Here is a 21,711-nt window from a genome sequence, read left to right as displayed (position 1 = left end):
AAGACATTAAATGTGATTACAAGCTTACAACTAGTGAACCAATCAACCAATTATGAAGTACACTATTTTATAAAAGAAGTAATTTAATGTATTGAATGAAAATAATATAATTTTTAAAATAAAAAAATAAAATAATACTAATACTTATAAAGTGTACTATCAGTAGAAAAAATTGATACTTGTAATGGATATAGATATATTTATGTTTTAATGTTAGTTTTTCTCCTATAAATTTAAAAAATATTTTTCTTTAAATCACAAAGGACTCAATCACGCAAGAATTGACCGCGACTGAATGGAGGGTGGTGTGAGAGGAGTATAAGTTATACCCCTCCATCTACACCAATTGAGGTTTATTAATGTGAAGAAGTATTCTTAGTTATGCTAGTATATATTAGTCGTCACTTATATCAAAAGAAAATCAGTGAACTAAATTGGTTCACTATTGACCCTAGTCACTAAAACCGATCGAGCTTTGGCAGTTCTGTTTCTTATCGATATTTTGAAGTGCTTAGCTGGGTTTGGTCTCACATTCTTATTTGGTTCGGTTGTCAGTTCCTAGTTTCGTGATTCATGCTCGCTCGCTCGGTTCGGTTTTGCCTAGGCCGCCAAGGGTTGGATTGTTTCAATCAAATGAAAATGATGGTTGAGAGTCAGAGCCAATTTAACAAAGGAGATCTGAAAAGAACACAATAAAGAACTATGCATTAGAACAAAGGAGCAGCAACAGAAATCAGGAAAGAGTCGCACCAACTAGAACAAGGTCAAATATATTTCATTTCAGCTACACTATCATCATTCTAATTAAAAGTTATACATATCACCTTCAAAGCTGCTGCTTGTTAAAGATCCCATTCAATAAGATACCAAAAGAAAGCACATTCTCATGCTTGTGATCTCAAGGCAGTTCCACAAAACTGCTAGCTTCATCTTCTAGCTTGCTATAGCCCTTCGTCATTCGCGACAGCTTGTTTTTCATCTCCATCAGGCTGCATGATCATTTCTTTTCTAATATTTATACTTCCTTGTACAGTTAAATCTCTCCACGGGGATTCTCTGAACTTCACAAATCTACCCATCAGAACACTCCAGATCCACAAACACCTTCGTATCAGATCCCACAAAATTACCTTTTCCTAAACCCGACTTTGGTGGTGCACAGTTAGCTCCAGGCCCCACATTCTCGGTCCCCATCTTTGATTTACCAGGGTACCACAAGTGATCGGGATTCAGAGGTAAGGCGGCAGGATCAAGTTCAAAAGAGCCAACTGGTACTCCTTCTCTTTCAGAGCCTGTCATTTTGAAAGAACGAATACAGTGTGAGAATCTGTACACTTCATTGGGTCCTATCATAAAAGACTCAGTGACGCTCGGGCTACTTCTCTGGAAAAGGCTCACAAATCCTCCAACTTTATCTAAGTAACAAACTCTTGCGCCAGTGACTACATCAAAATCTGAAAGCACCTCCACAACTTCATATTTGTACTCTCTGTGACTATCAGGCTGAGAGCTCCAGCTCAAATCCCAATCCTTGAAAATAGCCCAAACTTCCCCTCGCCTCGGATGTATGATTAAAGAGCCTCTCTTACCCTTCTCACAGTGCACTTGTTGAGCAAATGTGAGGCGATTTGACATCCTTTGAACTGTCCCAACGTTAAATTTACCACAACCAACAGGCAAATCCTCATCTACCCATTTTCTGTGAATATCATCTGCAGGATCAGCTTCTAACCATGTGATCACCAACTCAAATGGAGAGTGTTGTACCTTCTTCACCTTTGCATAAAATCTTGGCATGCCATCAACTGAATCATAACAAGCCCAGTATTGGTTTAAAGCAAAACAGTTGACATCACGATCCTTATCAAAATCATTAAATTCTGGATCATCATATTGACTGGGGTTATTATCTGAATCATCACCAGAATGTGCATCCATGTCAGAGTTGGTTTCAGTTTCAACTGCATCAGCACCAATGTTTGAAGTACAGCAGCCTTCTCCCTTTTTCTTGACTCCTTTGTCACTGTCAGACTTATCATAGAGTCTTCCTTCAGGGAAAACAGATCCTGTTTCTTTACTCTCAGACTTGGAAAAATCTGTATCAGCATGTAAACCACTTTGATTCTCATGTTGCACAGATTCTGGTAATTTGTTTCCATGAGATCTCTTGCGGGAGCTAGGAAGATCATCATCAGCATCATCATCACCAACACCTTCATTGTAGGATACGTTTTGCCTCTTCCGAGATGATCTTCGTGGAAAATGATCGTTAGTTGGTCCAGAATTCAGCTCAGTTGCAACACCATAGTCATCTTCTAAGTCAGATTCACTGGAAGTGTCATAACTCTCACTAGATTCCGAACCCCTTCTTCTCCCCTTTCTTTTATTAATGCCAGAATCTCTTCTTTTGGACTTCAAGTCCCCATTGACCTTTGCAGCCCTTCCTACCCCCTTATCTTTGAAAATACTTTCTGTCCGAACACTTGGTTGGGGTCGGACTTTTTGATTGTTGGCACACCACTGAGATGCCATTTCTGAAGCCGAAAATCCCTTGCCATTTTGAACACCCTGTTTACTTCCCCGATTCTGAGAAGTCTCCATGGGAACACCTTGACCAGCCGTTTCAAAAGCACTAAAAGTCTTTAAGCATTTCTGGCAGCGCAAAGTTGTGTTAACGAATTCTCTATTCAATAGGTACTTTAAACAACAAAATGGGCAACTTGTGCAGAATACATCCTGCCTGACAGAAAAGCTCGACTGAGCAGTTTGATGTTGGTTCATACTGTGAAAAGCATTGGTAACTTTGATCTCAGCTCCATATTGCTTGTTAAATTGATAATTTCGATTCAAGTGGTGATGTGGGGGAACTACTGGACCAGATCTAACCGTTGCCCTGATCTTCTGGTCATATAAAAACTTCCTTTGAGGGTCTGAAAGCACCGCGTTTGCTTCACAAATCAACTTAAAAGCAGACTCTGCGCCAGAAAATCGATTCTTATCCGGATGAAGAAAAAGAGCAAGCCGCCGGTATTGTTTCTTGATTGCCATCTCATCAGCAAACTTTGCAACTTGAAGGACTCCATACCAGTCCTTTTCAGATCCGGACACCATTTTTTGAGCTGCACAATTAACATCGCAGATGCTAAGCAACTGGGAAATGTTCTCAAGTTCTGGATAAAGATTCTGTGCCTTCAGCACAATTTTTCGAGCCCCTTCAAAGTCATTGTGTTTCATTTTCATCTCAGCCAATTCCCTGGCACGGATAGCCTCATCTTTGTTGCAGTCCATTGATAGTATAGAGATACAAGATTGTCTAGCAATGAAATACCCCAAATTACCTTAGTCTTAGGAAAAGAAAGTTTTCTTCTAGATCATACAATATAACTTGAGTGCTTGAACCTGCATCCAGATTGAATTTGTTTGTAAAACAAAAACTCTATACACACACTTATGTAATAGTAATGGGTAAAGTTCTCAGGAAAAAAAGCTATGGGTAAAGCTTGGTACCAAGGAGTTAAATCACAGCTTTGATCAATCCCAACAAGAAATAAACTAAAGATACAAGTCGAATTCCACTGCCTCAGACAAGAGACTATTATAACTTCAACCACAGGTACGGATATCAAAATCAAACAATAATGTTCTCTTCAGATCCAAACTCCTTAAGGGGCTTCTTGGTATGATGGAATGGAATGAGGAGAGAATGGAATGGAGATGGGAATGGAATGAAGATGGGAATGGAATGGGGATTCCATGCCATTCATGTGCTTGGTGAATGTATGGTTTACAAATGGAATGGAATTGTTATTCCTTGATTGATTTCATTCCTATGCTTGGTAACTACAAATAATATAGGAATAGAATGGGATGCAATGAAATATGAATAATTAATATGTTGATTCTATAAAAAAAATATTTATTCAAAAATATTTTTGTCAATATTTTGGATCATATAAATTTGTACTATACACGTAAATGAGTGTGTACATATGTGGTGTATGTATGTGTTGATGTGTGTGTATATATGTGGTGGTGTGTGTGTGTATATGTGGTGGTGTGTGTGCGTGTGTGTGCTGTGTGTGTGTATGTTTTGATGTGTGTGTGTATTTGTTGTTGTGTGTTGCTGTGTGTGTGGGAGGGGGGTGAAATGAATTGGCCATTCCTTAGCTAAATGGAAGGAATGGCTATTCCCATGTGGAATGGAATGGTCATTCCTAAGGAAATAAAATACCAAGCAAAGGAATGGAATGGAGGTAGGAATGACATTCCGTTCCCCCATTCCATTCCACCATACCAAGTAGCCCCTAACTATCTTAAGGAGCTAAACATTTTAAAACCAAAAGCAAAACTCCTTGAAAGTCTAGTAAGTCTGCAGTTACAGTGCATACTATCATATGAGTATGGGATGAAAAAAGCAAAGATTTAAGTCTTCCCATCCTATCAATATCAATATCAATATCAATATCAATATCAATATTGGAGTAGTAAAAATGTAAAATTTGTGTCGATGAAAATAGAAAAGCCTTCATTGTCGAAAAATTAGCATATGAAGTCAAACAATGAGGTAACATATCGAAAATGAATTGCAATAAAATCAAACAAAACCCTAGAAACGGACAAAATTGTGAATTAACATAGTCGATACAATCCATACATCCAGACATGGAGAGAGCTACAAGACTTCATTCAGGAATGATTCGCAAGGCAAACCCAACTAAATAGATACATGCAGATAATCATATGCCAGACTAACCTTTGTCTGTTCCGCGAATTTAATGAAAAAGCAGTTGGAAGATGGAGAGAGAACGAGGAGAAAGAGAGTAACAGAGGTTTGAAAGATTTTTGTAAAGATCGAAAGAAAAACGGAGGGAAAAAATGGAGTGAAATTGGACAGAGTGAAAATTTGGGGAAAACACAAGTGACAATTGAGAGAGAAGAGAATGAAGGGAACCTCAATTCTTCTGAAATTTATTTTTACATATCATGTAGTATTTCAATTGAAAGAGATGTAGCTCCAAATAATTTAAAGAATGTCTAAATAAAAAATTTGAGTAAGGGGACAACTGATTAGGCCTTGGTCCAACTTTGATTGGATCAAAGCCCAATGGGCTTTTATTATTCATTTACTAGAATTTATTTTTATTTTGGTGGAAAGACTAATTAGATTCGATTATAGGCGGGTCAAAGATTAGGATAATCGTTGGTGATCTCAGTGAGAAATCTCATTATTAATTTGTGGGCATCTTAAAAAAGATGAGACAATTGATCTGATCTGATCCAATAATAGTGATGTTATTTTTTTTCTGAACCGACAATTTGGTCTAGAATCGGCCTATAGGCTGTTAGTTTAAAATTGTCGACCGCAATATTGAATCGAACCAAAACCAAAACCAAAATCAAAATCAAACGGGTCATGTCGATTACAGTACTAAGATAAATATAAGGATGCAAGGGTAAATAGAGGGAAGGTGCATATATGCAAGGGTAGGTAGAGAGGTTGAGGAGTTGTTATTCTTTCTCATTCAAGTAAGAGGCTAAAAAGAAACACACTATCATTTCTCCTGCTAGTGCAGAAGCTCCGACAATGTTCGTGCAAGCATCGATCATCGTCCAATGATCTTGAAGCTACGCCAGAGTGGTACAACTTGGGTGCCTTTCCATCTAGAGGCATGACTCATGCAAAAAATGTCGGCCATGGCAGTTGCACGATCTGTGTGCTATTTTGGTCAAATTCTCAGTTTCACAAAATATGAAAATATAAGAATTAAATTATAAAAATTATTGTATATAAATGATATTCTAAAACAACATTACTTTTTATCAAAAAAAATGCAACAAAGAATCATCGTAAAATATAACATCATAAGCTGGTCCATCGTGGCCTCGAATCACAAACTCTGGCTCTGCAGCAGCTAACCAACTTCACACGAAACGAAACAAGAGTCAATATCGTTAAAAGTATCCAACGCCCATAACAATCAACAGATATCATGATCACCCGCGCTTAAACATAAATCCGACTCACTTTTGATTCCTGGTGCTTCCGCAGCCCATCGACCAAAAATTGTCAGAATGTGAATTAAATGGAGTAAGCTGCGATGGTCAGAATTGGGATTGGGATTGGGATTAGGGTTTGGAGCGTAAGAATGTTCCTCCCAATCCATATGGATTTGGTGTTTTACTCCCAATCCCATCTCATCTATCTTCCTAAATTTTCTGCTTGTTGCACTGCCGAGATGTTCAGACGGAGAAATGGCGCGCTGTCTTTGTCTTCTTTACATTTTTTATTTATCTTAGTAAAAATATTTCATACTCCACACTCACTTGTTAAAATTGTCCATGATTATAATATTATTTTACTTTGTTGTAAGTAGATGGAGTAGGAGCAGGAGTAGGAGTAGGAATTGCAGTGTAGGGGATTCGTTCCGAATATTTACTCCCTTCACTTACTTAGGGACAAAAGGTGATTCGCTCACCCCAGGCGCCCCCATAACCCGGCCCGACATCGCTATGGAGGGGTTCAAACACGGTACCTCAGCGGCCCATTAGGTGGGAGGAACTTACACTGGTAACCAGCACACAAGGAGCCATCACAGTGGTGAAACTCCCACACTGCGGCTGCCAGCATTCGATCCTGTCTGCTTAGGGACAATCTACCACCCAGGAACCAACTGAGTTAAGCCCGTGCGGGCGCTCCCTTCACTTACTACTACTTCCTCTGTCGGTAGGCGAAAAGAGATAATTAAAATAAATACTTGAATAGAGAATAAATAAAAGAATTTAAATAGAAGTGGAGTAGTATTATTTTTTAAGATAGTGAAGAAGTTAATGTGAGATTCAAGTAGTAAAAAAGTATTTTCCAAAAAATGGCTAAATGTAAACTGGCTTTATAATTCATAAAAACAACTTTGATAAATATTTTTATAATTTTTTCCCATTTATTTTTCTTAGTTTTAATTTTTATTCCCGTTAATCATTCTTGTTACATAATTGTGATTTAGTAATATTGTGGAAATTAGTATTATTATTGATATTGCTATGATATTATTGTAAAAATTGCAAATTTGAAACAAATAATAACAGAAAAAATTGGTGATGCCACACAGTTAATGATATGAAGCATAATTCACAAAATATATGAATTCATGTTTAGTCACACATCCACAATATTCGCACACACATTCGTTCAGACAATTAGAGCATTCCACGTCCGCATTTTGCCCAATGGCCTATCTCCCTGTAATGGAAGGGCCCTTCCAAAGGGTCTAACTCATTTCCATATCATCAATATTCTTTTTAATTTTTTTACACTTCTATATTTAATATGTTATCAAATTAAATATTAAATGCAAAAATATTAATACATAGATCTTCGTTGTATTACAATATTGGAAAATAGAATACAACGAGATGCAAAGAATGGATAAAATATAATTAAAAAAAGGATAGGGCCGATGATCATCCCAATCCCCGCAATGGGTGGCCGATCGTCGGCCATTGTGGAAAGGCCAAGGCCGATGTATCGGCCATATGGGGCGGGGCTTTGATCGGCTCTTTCTTTGCAATGGAGGACCAATCGGAAGGCCTCTCAATCAGCCATTCCATTGCGAATCCTCTTAGGAAGATGTTTTCAAAGTTCAAAATTTAAAATTTTCCGCTGTAGAAGCGGCTTGATATGGGAAAATCCATACTAAACAACACAATTTTAAGACAAGATTTGACAATATAATGACAGTATTATCATCTTAGTTTCAAAGCGAATTTATTTTTTCATCAAGGTTGATATACAATTCTTTCCCTCATTGTAAATCAAATCCCAAAACCAACATTAATCTTTCTGATTTAATCATTTAATAAGCTCCAATACGAGCTTGAAGAATCTTTTCATTTCTGGTAAATGAATTTAAGTTAGTACAACAATTGCACGCATACTTCGTCTACAAAAACAACGCAACTGCTTAGTTTTTTACACGTTTCTGAAATATGTTCTCGATATATCTCTATTGTTGATAGATCCTACGCCATCAGAACAATTTCGCCTCGCATACCTGCCAGCATGAAGAGAGAAGTGCATTATGATCATAGAACCACATAACAAGAAGAGATATATTGCATTTTAGGTCTCCTGAAAAGAGATGAGAAGAAAGTAGAGTTTGCTGCTCATAATACTTTGGTCGTGACAATCTGTAGCGAACTGGAGGAGTGATTCCATGTCCTCGGCCATCATGGAAACCCTTTCCGCCTCTTTCACTGCTTCAGCAGCAACAAATGATTTGTTTTCAGCTTCTGCGATTTCATAAGCAGCACACACAGCTGCTTCCTCGACTGTATTGCCTAGATAACCAATGCTCTGATGCAGTTCTTTCGGTCTTGCTATCGGGATTCTTGTGTCTAACTGTGTTTTACTTTTGATTTTGTAGCAATTATTCTGAACCTGAGATTGACGCAATATTAAGACGTTCAGTTTCTGATTCTTATCCCAAATTAACTTGGTAATCTAAGAAGGAAAGACTCTGTACATGGAAATTGTAACAAGAAAATACACTGATAGTATTGAGAAAGTGGTAGACTTAGCTTAGTTGACACAATGATATGGAGTAAAGGCGGAAGTAAAACAAGAACTGAAATTCAATATAAAAGAACAATCCTCCAAAGAGGCCAAGATAATCCTCCGAAGAGGCCTACGGTTGATACCGTCCTAATACACTTTATTTTCCGAGATATCTAGCTTTTCTAAAGAGGAGCTATTTATAGGGATCAACCTATAGATAAACAATGAAACAAATCCTCAACATTTAAAGTAATCTTTCAACAATCTCCATAATAATGAAAATAATCTCAAGAGATAATCGAGATCATTAGCTTGATCTCTATCAATTGTAATCTTTCAACAATCTCCATAATAATGAAAATAATCTCAAGAGATAATGGAGATCATTAGCTTGATCTCTATCAATTGCCTCGCTGTCAAAACAGCCTTGCCCACAAGGCTGGAGTTGAAACATAAACACATTGCTTTGATCGGTGGAGGCTCGTACTCGTGCTTTCGAAAAGAATCCACATTGCCGAACAAGAGAAAATGACCAACCACATTAATGCATTGCTTGGGTATCCTTGTTGTTGGGCTTGCAAGTAGCCATTCATACTCAAGATGTTTGGTAGTCATATGCATCACAAAGGTACACCAACAACTAGCTTCAATGAATTCACATGTGGAATTGGGAGAGAAAAACATGAGCGAAGAGAGATGGCCAGCCCCAACTGGATGTACAGTGAGGGGAGGAGAGAGTGCAAGCAGTTTTGATTGTGAAATGGATGGTGAAAGTGCAACATTAGGTTGGGTGATGGGCAACTTATGGAGATGCTGATTTGCAGGGATGGATGGTGCATCCAAACATGGGAGAGTCACTGGTTGCTGGACTGGTTGTATCTCCTGCACAAGGGGAGCTGGTTGGGGGAGGATTAGGTGCAAGAGGAAGTAGGGGTTGCGTTGGCTCAGTGTTGAAGTTGTGGGACTTGGTATTGTTGGTGTGAGATAAAGGTTGATCATCTAAAGTGAATGCGATTTGTTGCCTGCGCTCCCGAATGAAGCCACGAAACTGCAGATTCAGCAAGAATGGTGCCAAGGCATCATTGATACAGTTAGAGATCCGGGCTTCGAATGTGCTCATTTGCACTTTGATGTTCGCGACCGCCTTCTCCAATCTGTCAAGACGTTCTTCAGTGCTTTGAGTGTTCACCATGATGCGATCCACGTTCGCCGCACCAAATTGATATGGAGTTAAAGGCGGAAACAAGAACTGGAATTCAATATAAAAGAAGAACAATCCTCCAAAGAGGCCAAGATAATCCTCCGAAGAGGCCTACGGTTGATACCGTCCTAATACACTTTATTTTCCGAGATATCTAGCTTTTCTAAAGAGGAGCTATTTATAGGGATCAACCTATAAATAAACAATGAAACAAATCCTCAACATTTAAAGTAATCTTTCAACAATCTCCATAATAATGAAAATAATCTCAAGAGATAATGGAGATCATTAGCTTGATCTCTATTAATTGTTATCTTTCAACAATCTCCATAATAATGAAAATAATCTCTAGAGATAATGGAGATCATTAGCTTGATCTCTATCACACAACTTCGACAAAGTTTATGTTTATGAATCTCATACGAACAGTGAACTAAAGTCATCTTTCTTATTATCAAGGAAGGCAAGGGAAATCTCAAGTAGCCCATGAGAATAAAAGTCAAGCAATTGATGCCATCATTGATAACTTATTCATCAGCTACCACTCCATTGGGCATTAAAGCTTCAATTCACTGAGGCCAGAGTCAAGTTTCATAAGCATAACTAGCTAGTAAAATCACAACATAGTCAGATAAATTAAAATGTCATGGAAAGTTTAGTAAAAAGATACCAAGCATATTACAAAATCTTAAAAGAAATATCAAGAACTTTATTTCATTTTTATAATAAAAAGCTAAAGATTAAACCTTTTCCCCAGTACCATGAATCCATTAGTTGTTGGAAAGAGCCCAAAAAAGTGTGGCCATTTTTTCTTTATTTATAGAAGATAGGAGGCTGATGTCCATGCTAAATATTAACTACTCCAAAAACATCTCATCTATTCACATAGGAGTGAAAATTTAGTGATTGCTACACCAACAGAAAGAAAGAAATTAGATACTCCTACAATTTATCCACAGGCAGAATCAAATCTCAGGAAAGGAAGAGTCAGGAAGAGGTGCATGAACAAGAGATAGAATACCAGCTAAGAAGCATTAGTTCGAGCATAAATCTTGAACTCTAGCACTCTGTAACATCAATAAACACCGACCAAAGTTACAAACTACAAAAATACCTTTTCAAGTTTATCTTGCTGCACAAGCCTCCTCAATCTAGAACTCAGTGCCCTCTTGAAATTCTGTGGTACTTCCTGCCTTTGCTGCAAGGTAGGCCAGACATAACCAATTGTCATCTCAAGTTCAGATGTATAGTCTAAAATGCCAAAGAAGAAAATTATTTCATTATATAAGCTGGACTTTAGGTCTAAAAACCATTACAAATGTTTGGTCTACTATTAAAAGTAAGCTCCTTCTAACCAATTTATGAAGACATTTTGGTAGTTAAAGTGTTTGGCAAATTATAGCGTAAAAAGGGTAACTCAGGCATATGGACTGTCTTCTATAAAGGTAAACAGTAAACATCAGTTGTTGGTAACAAAAACGAAAAAAAAAATCAGGAAGATTTCAGAGAAAAAAATTAAGAGATAGAGATCTAATGACGCCTAATTCTGCATTAAAGTTAAGCATAGAAAAGAGAAACTGAAAGGGAAACCAATCGCATGCTATACAACATGAGGTCTGCGGATATAAAATCAAGGCCATCAACATTTCCTAAGAGCATGCCAAAAGATATCATTTAAATGGTAAACCTAATTCATACACTTGTATCAGCTATCAGACATAACTGTCCTCTATCACATGTTCTACTTCTTGAGAAATTTTCAGCAACAATATGCACTCTGAAACTGCAACTTGCAGTACTTTTAATCAAGCATTAACTGAACTATGGATCCCCTACTACATTTCAAGGAAGGAACTTTAATTCCCATTTGGAGATTCTTAGAAAGTACAATTTCAAGTAGATAATACTTGCAACCAGTTTTAGTAACACTGGCTGGCACATGATGTAGAAATCGTCAAGATGACATTAGAGACCAACCTCAATATAAGTAGCGATTGCACCAGAATCTGAACCATTTGGCTCTTGAAGAGTAGACAATGCTTCAAATATCATTGAATTATACCTGAGAATAAATGCAATTATTCATTAAACTGAGAGCATATCAAAGGAAATAATACTGCTTCTTCAGCCTAGATAGCTGTCTCTGGTGATGCATTGTCCTCCCATGGACTTCTCATAGTCTTTTGAGACACCATGTTGTAAGAGCATCCGCAGCGGTGCTCGCTGGCAAGGACGGCGTCCGTGCCGCTGGCACGGCGCTGCTCGATGCATCGAGCACGTCCTTGCCACTGAGCAGCTGACGTGGCGGCGCCTGATTGGCCAACGGCAATGCCGTTGGCAATTTCGTTTTTTCTTTTTTTAAAAAAAATCAGATTTAATTTAAAAAATTCGAATTAAATAAAAAAATATTTTCCTACTTCCCAATAAATTATATCCGTTTTCTCTCCACATTTAATTTATTTTTCAATTTTATTCACATTTTCATCTATAAATACCCCCACTTCCACACCAAAAATTTCACACCACACTACACAATTCTCATCTAAATTCTCTCATCTTCTCATATCAATTCTCAATCTTTCACTCTTACTTACAAAAAAAAATATCCGGCTCCAGCGATCACCCCTCCAACTCCCGCGGTTGGAACCACGAATGGTTCGGCTCACAACCATTTCCTAGTCCGGAAACGCAATTTTCGGCCCCTCCTCAAACCCAAGGTTCTTAAGTTCCGGGTGGCTACCGGCCTTACCCGGTGGAAGACCAAGATGCCTCCGATGGGCGATACGGGTGGGCACGAACCAAAGCAGGGATAGGTTTTGGTGGCGCATCTCTCGCCGGTACAATGAAAACCGTCCGGCTAGAACCACCGAGCGCAATGAGAGTATAGTACGCAATGCCATATTCAGAGCCAACGAAGAAATCCAAAAGTTCCAGGGGTATTACCTCCAGAAAGAGCGGTCGGCGGAGAGCGGTAGGAGCGAGCTCGACATCATCAGTGCCGCCTTGGTGACCTACCAATCCATAAATTACACACCGTTCAAGTAGCTCAGCGCTTGGCAGGAGGTGCGTGTGCATCAGAAGTATAGGGGATGCGTATCATCCTCCTCCAGCTCCTCCAGCAAACGGTCGAGGTCGGTATCTCTATCCAATGCCGGCGAGGATGAGGTGGCTAGCCAACTCGCCGGAGCTAATTTGGGTAGCTCCAACGCCGGTCCGAGCAGTTCCCAACGCCGGCCGCAAGGAAGGAAGAAGGCGACGACCAACCGCTGTCGTGCCGCGACTCCATCCGCCCCCGCTCCCTTTGTGCCACCTCAACTCCCATCAACTCGTTGTGGACCCTTTTGGCCCAACTCAATTTGCCCGATAGGTCAAATATGACCCCGAGCAACTTGATTCACATTTGAGAATGATACGGGGTCTCCGAAGAACATTGGGGATAGGGCCAGAGGAATAGTCTTCCACGGGGGTATTTTTTAGCCTTTAATTATGTATTTTTTAATTTTTAGTATTTTTATTATGTAATTTTTAATTTTTTTGTAATTTGTAATAGTATTCCGGATATTTTTAATGCATTTTAATATTGTGAAAATGTTTTTATTTAAATTGAATAATAGAATAGTGCGACCCTTGAGCATGTCCTTACAGAAGAGCATGAATGTGGGTGTTGTGCTCTTGACTAAAAGGAGAGAGTAAAAAAGTAATAAAAGTGGGCCCGGGCCCACATCCGTGCTCTTTGGCAAGAGTACGGATGGCGATGCTCTAAGCAAATAGAAGTACTGTGGTCATTGCAATAAAGTTTAGAGTAAAAGTCAATTTTGGTCCTAAACATATAACCAAAATATGAATTTGGTCCAAAACATTCACTTTTTGAGCATGAATGTGAGTGTTGTGCTCTTAACTAAGAGCAGAGAGTAAAAAAGTAATAAAAGTGGGTCCGGGCCAACATCCGTGCTCTTTGGCAAGAGCACGGATGGGGATGCTCTAAGCAAACAGAAGTACTATGGTCATTGCAATAAAGTTTAGAGTAAATGTCAATTTTAGTCCTAAACATATGACCAAAATATTAATTTGGTCCAAAACATTCACGTTTTGAAAAACAGGTCCATAACAAATTAAATCCTTGTCGAAGTTGCCCTTTTTTGACGGTTCCGTAAAAAAACTAACGATCATCGTGCAATTAGCGTTGACCGTTAGTTTTTTTACGGAACTGTCAAAAAATGACTACTTCGGTGACATTTTCGTTTGTTATGGACCTGTTTTTTAAAAAGTGAATGTTTTGGACTAAATTCGTACTTTGGTCATATGTTTAGGACAAAAATTGACTAATATAAACTTTATTAGTTGGGAAAGTTTAATACTATCACCCTCGGACTCTCTCATGCCAACCTAGGACCAAGACCAACACTCCTAAGCACATCTCAGTTGAATTGCCTTATGCCAACCAAGATAGATAATCACATAAAAAGCATCTCAGAACTAGTCTAAAAACTCGTAATTCATATGTCCAAAACTCGAGGTTAACCAGATCACCATAGATCAAGGTTAGCTTAATAAATATTGAGAAAAGAATAGCATTATATTACTTGGAAGCATTATTTCCATCAGGTAAGGGCCTCGAAGAATCTAACATGACTACATCAGTGGACGCATCCTGACAAGATGGGAGTGGAGTCACAGGGGCTTCAGCAGGATTCGCCTTTGTTTTTGGTGTCTTTGATTTATCTCTAGGCCCTTGGCCGTTCGCTACACTCAAGTTCCGCCATTTATCCTGCATAAGCAACCCACACACCAACCCCAATATTCGTTCTCTCTTAATAAGTCTTAACTAAAATCAAAATAGTTGCAAAGTATCTGTAAATTCATAAAAGCTCATTTTGTACATAAGCATGTGGATTAGCAAACGCACATACTATCACGGAATGAATATGTAAACCATTGATAAAATACTTTAGGTTTAGGTTGTGGTGCACGTAATACCGAAACAAAGTGTTGTCCTTTACTTAAAAAATGACAGATTTCTTCTCCAGATGGAACCGGAAGGAAGACCTAAATATAAAAGTTAGATTAATTTACTGTATATACATGCACTCGGCAGCACTTGTATAAGACAATCGTGTTAATCTACTTTCAATAGGAATATAGGATAGAAATTGAATGCATTCTGACGAAAAACTGAAATGGTGCATATGAACTATGATAAAGCGAATCTTCATTCGTATACTAAACTCCAAATATTCCATAATTTCACCAATTATTCGTTCACGGAAGTGGGAAGCACCAATAGACGCAGTTGGGGAAAATAAAAACATGAGAGCGACCGCCAAAAACAGTCAACTGAAAGTAAAGCTAAGTAAATGTAGATTCATAGGTACCTTGAGGTCAATGTTGGAGCGAGAGAAGAGGAGGTGGTTGAATTCGGGGTCTCGCTGAATATTTTTCCACTTTCCGGCGCCGTGCTTGGCGATCCCGGCGCGCAGCGCTTCCTCCTCTTCGGAGGTCCACTTCTGCTTTGGATTGCCCATTCGATTGTCCCCGAGCTCAACGGCAAAGAACGGATACTAGCAGTGATAAGGTGTGGCCGCCTCCGAAATGTAGAAGCTTTTGCCCAAATTTGAAACACTCTGTTTTCTCATTCCTTTTACTGACGTCAAATGGGAAATTTTCAATATCACATCCTGCACAGAATATTTGAATTTTTATTCTTTGGGAGATTGGCACCTAAAAGTTTAAAAAAGTTAAGCGTTTTTCCTATGAATTTTTAAAAGTTAAGCGTTTTTCCTATGAATTTTTAAATTAACAAATAATATCACGAACTTTACCCTAAGTTTATTATTTCTCACCAATAAAAAAATTAAGGCAAATAATTTTATTTTACGAATTTTTTTTCATAATTTCTCGACAACAACTACGAGAGCTTCAAGTTTTTCAATCTTCGAAGATAGTTTTTCTTGAGACGCACCCTCCAAAAATGTTCTTCAATCTATTAATATAGCAGGAATTTTTTCATTGGTGGAAAATAACAAACTCATGGTAAAGTTCGTGATATTATTTGCCAATTTCAAAGTTCGTGGGAAAATCCAACCTTTTAAAAGTTCCATGATATTAGGTGTTAATATCCCTTATTTTTTTATACATAAAAGACTCAAATCATCTTGGCGAGCGATCAGATTATTGCAAATTCCAAACCAAAACAAGGTGAAATAGGAATATTTCGATATCACACCCTTAGTCGGAATATTTTGATTTTGATTTTTCGATACATAAAAGGCTCGAATCATCTCGGCGACCTATCAGACTGCCACAAATTCTAAACCAAAACAAGGTTAAATAGGAATGTTTCGATATTAAGTATTCGTGAATCGGTAATGTTACAAAAATACTATTACTACTTGGATTCATAAATCTACCACCTATTATTTGTTTTTTTTTCATAATTTTTAAAATTGGCATCGAAAATATTAAGAATGTATTTTAATTTTAAATTTTAACAATTATTTTTAATAGTTATTAGACCTACAGCGTTATATATTTCGATGTTACATAGTATATGAATTTCCAATGCAAATCAATTTCCAAGTTTTAATCCATATTATACTCCATTTTTTTACATTCATATATGTCACACGTAATTGTAAAACATAGTGTATCAACTTCCGAAAGTCCATATAGGTATCCAATTTTTTCACCCCAATACTGTCTAATTCTAAATATTGGAGTTGCTTTTTTTGGGCATTTTTAAATGATGTTTTGCTATAAACCACACGAGATATTTAAGAAAGATATACCACCGCTACTACTACTATTTTAAATAAATAAATATAATATAGTTGTTCTTTACTAAATTTTATAAGTTCATAGTTATTAAAAGCTTATAAATTTTGGATCCCAAGTCTGTATTTTATTACTAGCACTTAATTCTTTTTTTACTAATTTCTAGCTTGCCGCAAATTTTGACATTTTTGTAATGATTGCCAGCCAATTTTCTTCGCAATGTGTAATTCTCAATACGAAGATTTTTTTTAATTGACAAGACTTGATCTTGATGTTGCAATTATTGGCTTTCTATGCCGACAGATTATTGAGAGCTCAATTATACAAACATTGAACGTCCAATTTGTTATGCAGTTGTAGGATTAAAATCTTGTTGCCTATATAACCTATCATTACACTAATCTCTTAGACCTCAATTTAAAATACATGAAAATTACTCCCTCCGTCCCAAGGAAGATGACCAGGAGGCATGAGATTTTATGCAGTTATATTTTGCATGTTAAGAGGACAGAGTAAAGTAAAAGAGAAGAAAAAAAAGAAATAAAGTAGAGATAAAAGTGTCAATTTTAAATAATGTCATCTTGATTGGAATAAACCAAAAAAAGAAAGTGAGTCATCTTTGATGAGACGGAGGGAGTACTTAATACTACTTCTATACGTTTGTGTAGAACAGGATTTATGAGAATTGGATGTTATGGGCCTCAATTATTTTATTTGCAAATTGATACTCCATTCGTCCCACAAAAGATGTCACATTTGTGGGACGACCGAAATTTTAGAAGATTTTATTTTGTGTGTTAGGTAATAAGAGAAAATATAATATTTATATTATTATGAGGGAGAACTTTTTTTAAAAATGGAAGTGTGACATCTTTAGTGGGACAAACTAAAACGGACAATGAGTTATCTTTTATGGGACGGAGGGAGTACATTTTTGTTCACTTTATTTACTTGTAAGGGAAAACAAAGAGTAAGAAATATTCCACCTTCAAATCTCTCATTTCATTTACATCCTCATCTATGAAAAGAAATGTAACCCTTTCCTTATTCCCTTGTTTTACTCTGTTGAGAGATGATATTTGAAAGGAATGGGCTAGAATTAGATTAATATGGATTAAGTAACTATAATTGGGCTATAATTATATTAGTTCATAAGCCAAACAATCATGAAACCCTAATGACTCTTTATCTATATAATGGTTATTGATTCTCCATTGTGGGGAGGAGAAATAGAGTAACAGTAGAAAGAAAATACGTAAAGCTTTGTAGAGAGAATTCCTATCATTCTTCTAAGGAGCAATTGTACCGGGATAGTTCCTGCATCGGATTGGATTGCACGTGGACCTCAATAGTAGTGGATTCAACTTGCAGGATTCAATCATAGAAGAAAACAACACAACAAGTAAGATTTAGTTTCGTTGTGTTTTACATGCCCAACTTGTAATATGATTATAAATCCAGATCTGTTATTCTTGTATGCAATTTCCGCTGCGCTCATTAGATGAATACAAGAATAACTTACAATATTATCATGAGATATTCCATTTGATGATAATTTCCTTATTTGGAGTGAAAAGGAAGGATAAGATATGACAAAATTCATTTTTATTGATAAGCATAAAAATAAAGAAATTTAAAATGTGAGAATTTTCTTATCCCTTCCGTCCCTCAAATTGAATGCAACAGTATTGGAGCATGTGTTTGTTTGAAAATGGAGAGTTTAGCAGGCAGAACCTTGGCAGCAATGGCGATCTCAATTCACCCAACCAGGAGGTGTTGGAGGAAGAAGAACCAAGTAGGCTTATTTGCAAACGCTCATGCCCTTGAATCAACCTCATTCCATGTGCGCTGTGTAGCGGTGCCGGTGAGAGAGGATTTTGCGGACGAGGAGGACTACGTAAAGGCGGGAGGGTCGGAGCTGTTGTTCGTGCAAATGCAGCAGAACAAGACCATGGATCACCAGTCTAAGCTTGCTGACAAGGTTCCATTTATTCTACTCCATTAGGTTATGAATTTAAACAAGCCCTTTGTATCTTTCACTTTAATTAATTACATGTATATTTCCTTATGCTTCTATCAGTTTTAAAGAAAATCCACTTTATTCTTACCACCATATATATATGTCTGCAGTTGCCAAGGATACTGACTGGAGGAGATAACAATGTACTGGATTTGGTGGTAATCGGTTGCGGACCAGCAGGGCTAGCTCTTGCTGCTGAGTCGGCTAAGTTAGGTTTCAACGTTGGGCTTATATGTCCTGATCTACCTTTTACAAATAACTATGGTGTTTTGGGAAGATGAGTTCAAAGGTATTTTCATGCCATTCCATTTATCTGCTCATAATATTTCACATTATACTAACCATGCAAACAGAGTGTTCCTCTCGTGATGATGAGAGAAATCATTCAACTGTCACACCATATATATATGGTTTCAATATTTTTTAGAAGCAGTTAAATGGTTCAATATATTCAATACCTTCATATAATCAATAAATTTTATGGTCACCATTGTACCAAGTTGATTTTCCTAACTGAATATGCAAAGTGCAAACAGTTCATTTTATGCTTCTACTATTTCAGATCTAGGACTTGAATGTTGCATTGAGCATGTTTGGAGGTATACTATTGTGTATCTAGACGACAACCCTATTTATATTGGTCGCGCATATGGACGTGTTAGTCGCCATTTGCTGCATGAGGAGTTACTGAAAAGGTAAACTTTATCAGGGAGAAGTGAGAACCATATGCATTTGTTTTAGCTTTTCCTTTCCTTAATATATCTGGTACATATTTGGTGACATTACATACTGGTCACAGTTATAGGTTTGTAACTCGTATTAATTTTTCTTAGGTGTGTCGAGTCAGGTGTATCATATCTTAACACAAAAGTGGAAGGATTATTGAAGCCTCAGGCAGCCATAGACTTGTAGAATGTGAAGGAAACATAGTGATTCCCTGCAGGTGTGCTCATTATCGATCCTCTCTTAATATAGTACTATATTTTGTGAAGAACTTGGTTCTCTCCTTCGCCTGTGCCTCTGACTCACATCTACAGGCTTGCTACTGTAGCATCGGTGCGGCCTCAGGGAAACTCCTGGAGTATGAGGTTGGGGGTCCAAGGGTTTCCGTCCAGACAGCCTATGGCATCGAAGTTGAGGTAGGAATGTTCAGAAAGTCTAAAATGCCAAACTTCTGCTATCTAACACTTGCTACAGTTGAATATTTGCTGTTCGGTCTTCTAACCTCGAAGATTTGGATTGTACTTGAGTAAATTCAACATTTTGTCATATTTATTTTTTTCAGATGGAAAACAATCCATATGATCCCAGCCTGATGGTTTTTATGGATTACAGAGACTACTGGAAACTTAAAGTTGATTACTTAGAAGCACAATATCCAACATTTCTTTATGCCATGCCTATGTCTCCTACAAGAGTTTTCTTTGAGGTTTGATCAAACTTTGTTATATTATTATATATTGCAGGTGTATTAAACTAACACAAGTGCTAAACGGAGACATGCTTAGCTTCAAAAGATGCAATGCCATTTGACCTATTGAAAAATAAACTAATGTCAAGACTGGAAACTATGGGAATCCGTATTGTACAAACTTACGAGGAGGTACTTCGCTGGCTTTATCCTTATTTCAACAAGAACCCCTGTCAGTTTGATTCCATTCTCCTCGAGATTTTGACAAATGCGTGAATTCTATGCAGGAGTGGTCTTATATTCCAGTTGGTGGTTCCCTGCCGAACACTGAACAGAGGAACCTCGCCTTTGGTGCAGCTGCTAGCATGGTACATCCAGCCACAGGTAAGTAATACTATTGAACAAATGGACACCTTAGCGACCGTTGCTTGAACGAAACAGTCAGATCATAACATAAACATTTGTAAAACAGGCTACTCAGTTGTTAGATCCCTGTCAGAGGCTCCACAATATGCATCTGTTATTGCAAATATTTTGAGACAATACCATGTTAAAAACATGCTTGCCAGCTCAAGAATTTCAGAGAATATCTCAATGCAAGGTAGAGAGTTACATGAATACAAACATGCATATACCAGCGATTGCTGGCTTATTATCATATGATTTCTTGATACGCTATCAGACCTCATACTGTTGCAAGTTGTACTCGTACAGATTGTTCGTTTATGATTGCGACTGCTCAATTGCATTTGTATTTTCTGTTAGATAGTTTTATGTTCAATCTAGTACCATATCTTATCTCAAGTCTCAACTCATCAATTGCTGTGCAAAACGGATGGTCTCGTGAAAGCTCTAATGGCATTGTTTTGACAGCATGGAATGCCCTTTGGCCGCAGGAGAGGAAAAGGCAACGAGCATTTTTTCTGTTTGGATTAGCCCTGATACTGCAACTGGATATTGAGGGCATAAGGACCTTCTTCCACTCATTTTTCCGTTTGCGAAAATGGTTAGCATTCTGAACCACCGATCATTGATTCATCAAACATGATCTTATGCACTGAAATAGAGTAAAACAGATGAGAGCCTTATGTTGAGTTTTGAGGTTGTTAATCTGGCATGCAGGATGTCACAGGGGTGGTTCCTCGAGTCGACTTTGTCGTCAGGAGACCTCCTCTTGTTTGCACTATACATGTTTGTGATAGCACCCAATGAGATGAGAAAGAGCTTAATCAATCATCTCATATCTGATCCTACTGGTGGAATTATGGTAAAAACTTATCTTACACTATAGGTTTCACTCCAGATTGCACTTGTCTGTCTTCTAAATAATGTACATAAACTCTTGTACCATCTTCTAATAATACTAATATATACTCTTAGTAAAAGCAACTCTTCCACTTTCAGTTATGTTTATTGCATACATAGATCAATGACATCACATGTGTCAATCTATAGGATTCAAGATTATCAAAGGTTCCCTGTATAAATACCATAGTAATTCTTTAACCTTCGATATTATCAGAGGTCACTTTTCCACGAATAAAATATATAAGATGTTAAGTTAGAATGCAATTCAAGATCCGAATTACAATCAAAGTTGCATGAGGATTATGGAGTAATTATTTCTCAATCTAGATTACATCGTGTTTCAATATTTTTTAAGGGTTCAAGTTCATTATTTGATTTTGATCTTATTATATACTATCTCATATTCAACAGAAAAACAATAAATAAACAAATTCTAGTAATTAACTCCT

At 37.4% G+C, this 21,711-nt stretch overlaps 2 protein-coding genes and 1 pseudogene across 3 annotated transcripts; 1 reads left to right on the top strand and 2 right to left on the bottom strand.

The window, feature by feature from the left end:
• Positions 1-292: 292 nt before the first annotated feature.
• On the bottom strand, positions 293-4,989 carry LOC121804767. 2 transcript variants are annotated; one of them, XR_006051207.1, is made up of 3 exons: positions 4,754-4,989; positions 825-3,399; positions 293-678 (listed from the first exon to the last, which is right to left on the bottom strand). XR_006051207.1 is itself a non-coding variant. In XM_042204421.1 (2 exons), exon 2 carries the CDS (start codon positions 3,286-3,288, stop codon positions 1,072-1,074), a length of 2,217 nt encoding a protein of 738 aa, XP_042060355.1. In that variant the 5' UTR covers positions 3,289-3,399; positions 4,754-4,989; the 3' UTR covers positions 680-1,071. The 2 variants fall into 2 exon arrangements, 1 of the variants encoding a protein (XP_042060355.1); XM_042204421.1 differs by lacking the exon at positions 293-678 and having other exon boundaries at positions 680-3,399.
• A 2,852-nt stretch (positions 4,990-7,841) lies between these two features.
• On the bottom strand, positions 7,842-15,436 carry LOC121804778 (telomere repeat-binding factor 4-like). The gene is made up of 6 exons (XM_042204443.1): positions 15,125-15,436; positions 14,336-14,520; positions 11,730-11,814; positions 10,867-10,950; positions 8,170-8,434; positions 7,842-8,048 (listed from the first exon to the last, which is right to left on the bottom strand). Exons 1-6 carry the CDS (start codon positions 15,272-15,274, stop codon positions 8,017-8,019), a joined length of 801 nt encoding a protein of 266 aa, XP_042060377.1. The 5' UTR covers positions 15,275-15,436; the 3' UTR covers positions 7,842-8,016.
• A 2,712-nt stretch (positions 15,437-18,148) lies between these two features.
• LOC121804785 lies at positions 18,149-21,339 on the top strand (annotated as a pseudogene).
• Positions 21,340-21,711: the final 372 nt, after the last annotated feature.

This window comes from Salvia splendens, chromosome 5, assembly GCF_004379255.2.
Source record: "Salvia splendens isolate huo1 chromosome 5, SspV2, whole genome shotgun sequence".
In the NCBI taxonomy this organism is placed as follows: domain Eukaryota; kingdom Viridiplantae; phylum Streptophyta; class Magnoliopsida; order Lamiales; family Lamiaceae; genus Salvia; species Salvia splendens.
This window is presented reverse-complemented; position numbering and strand designations above follow the sequence as displayed.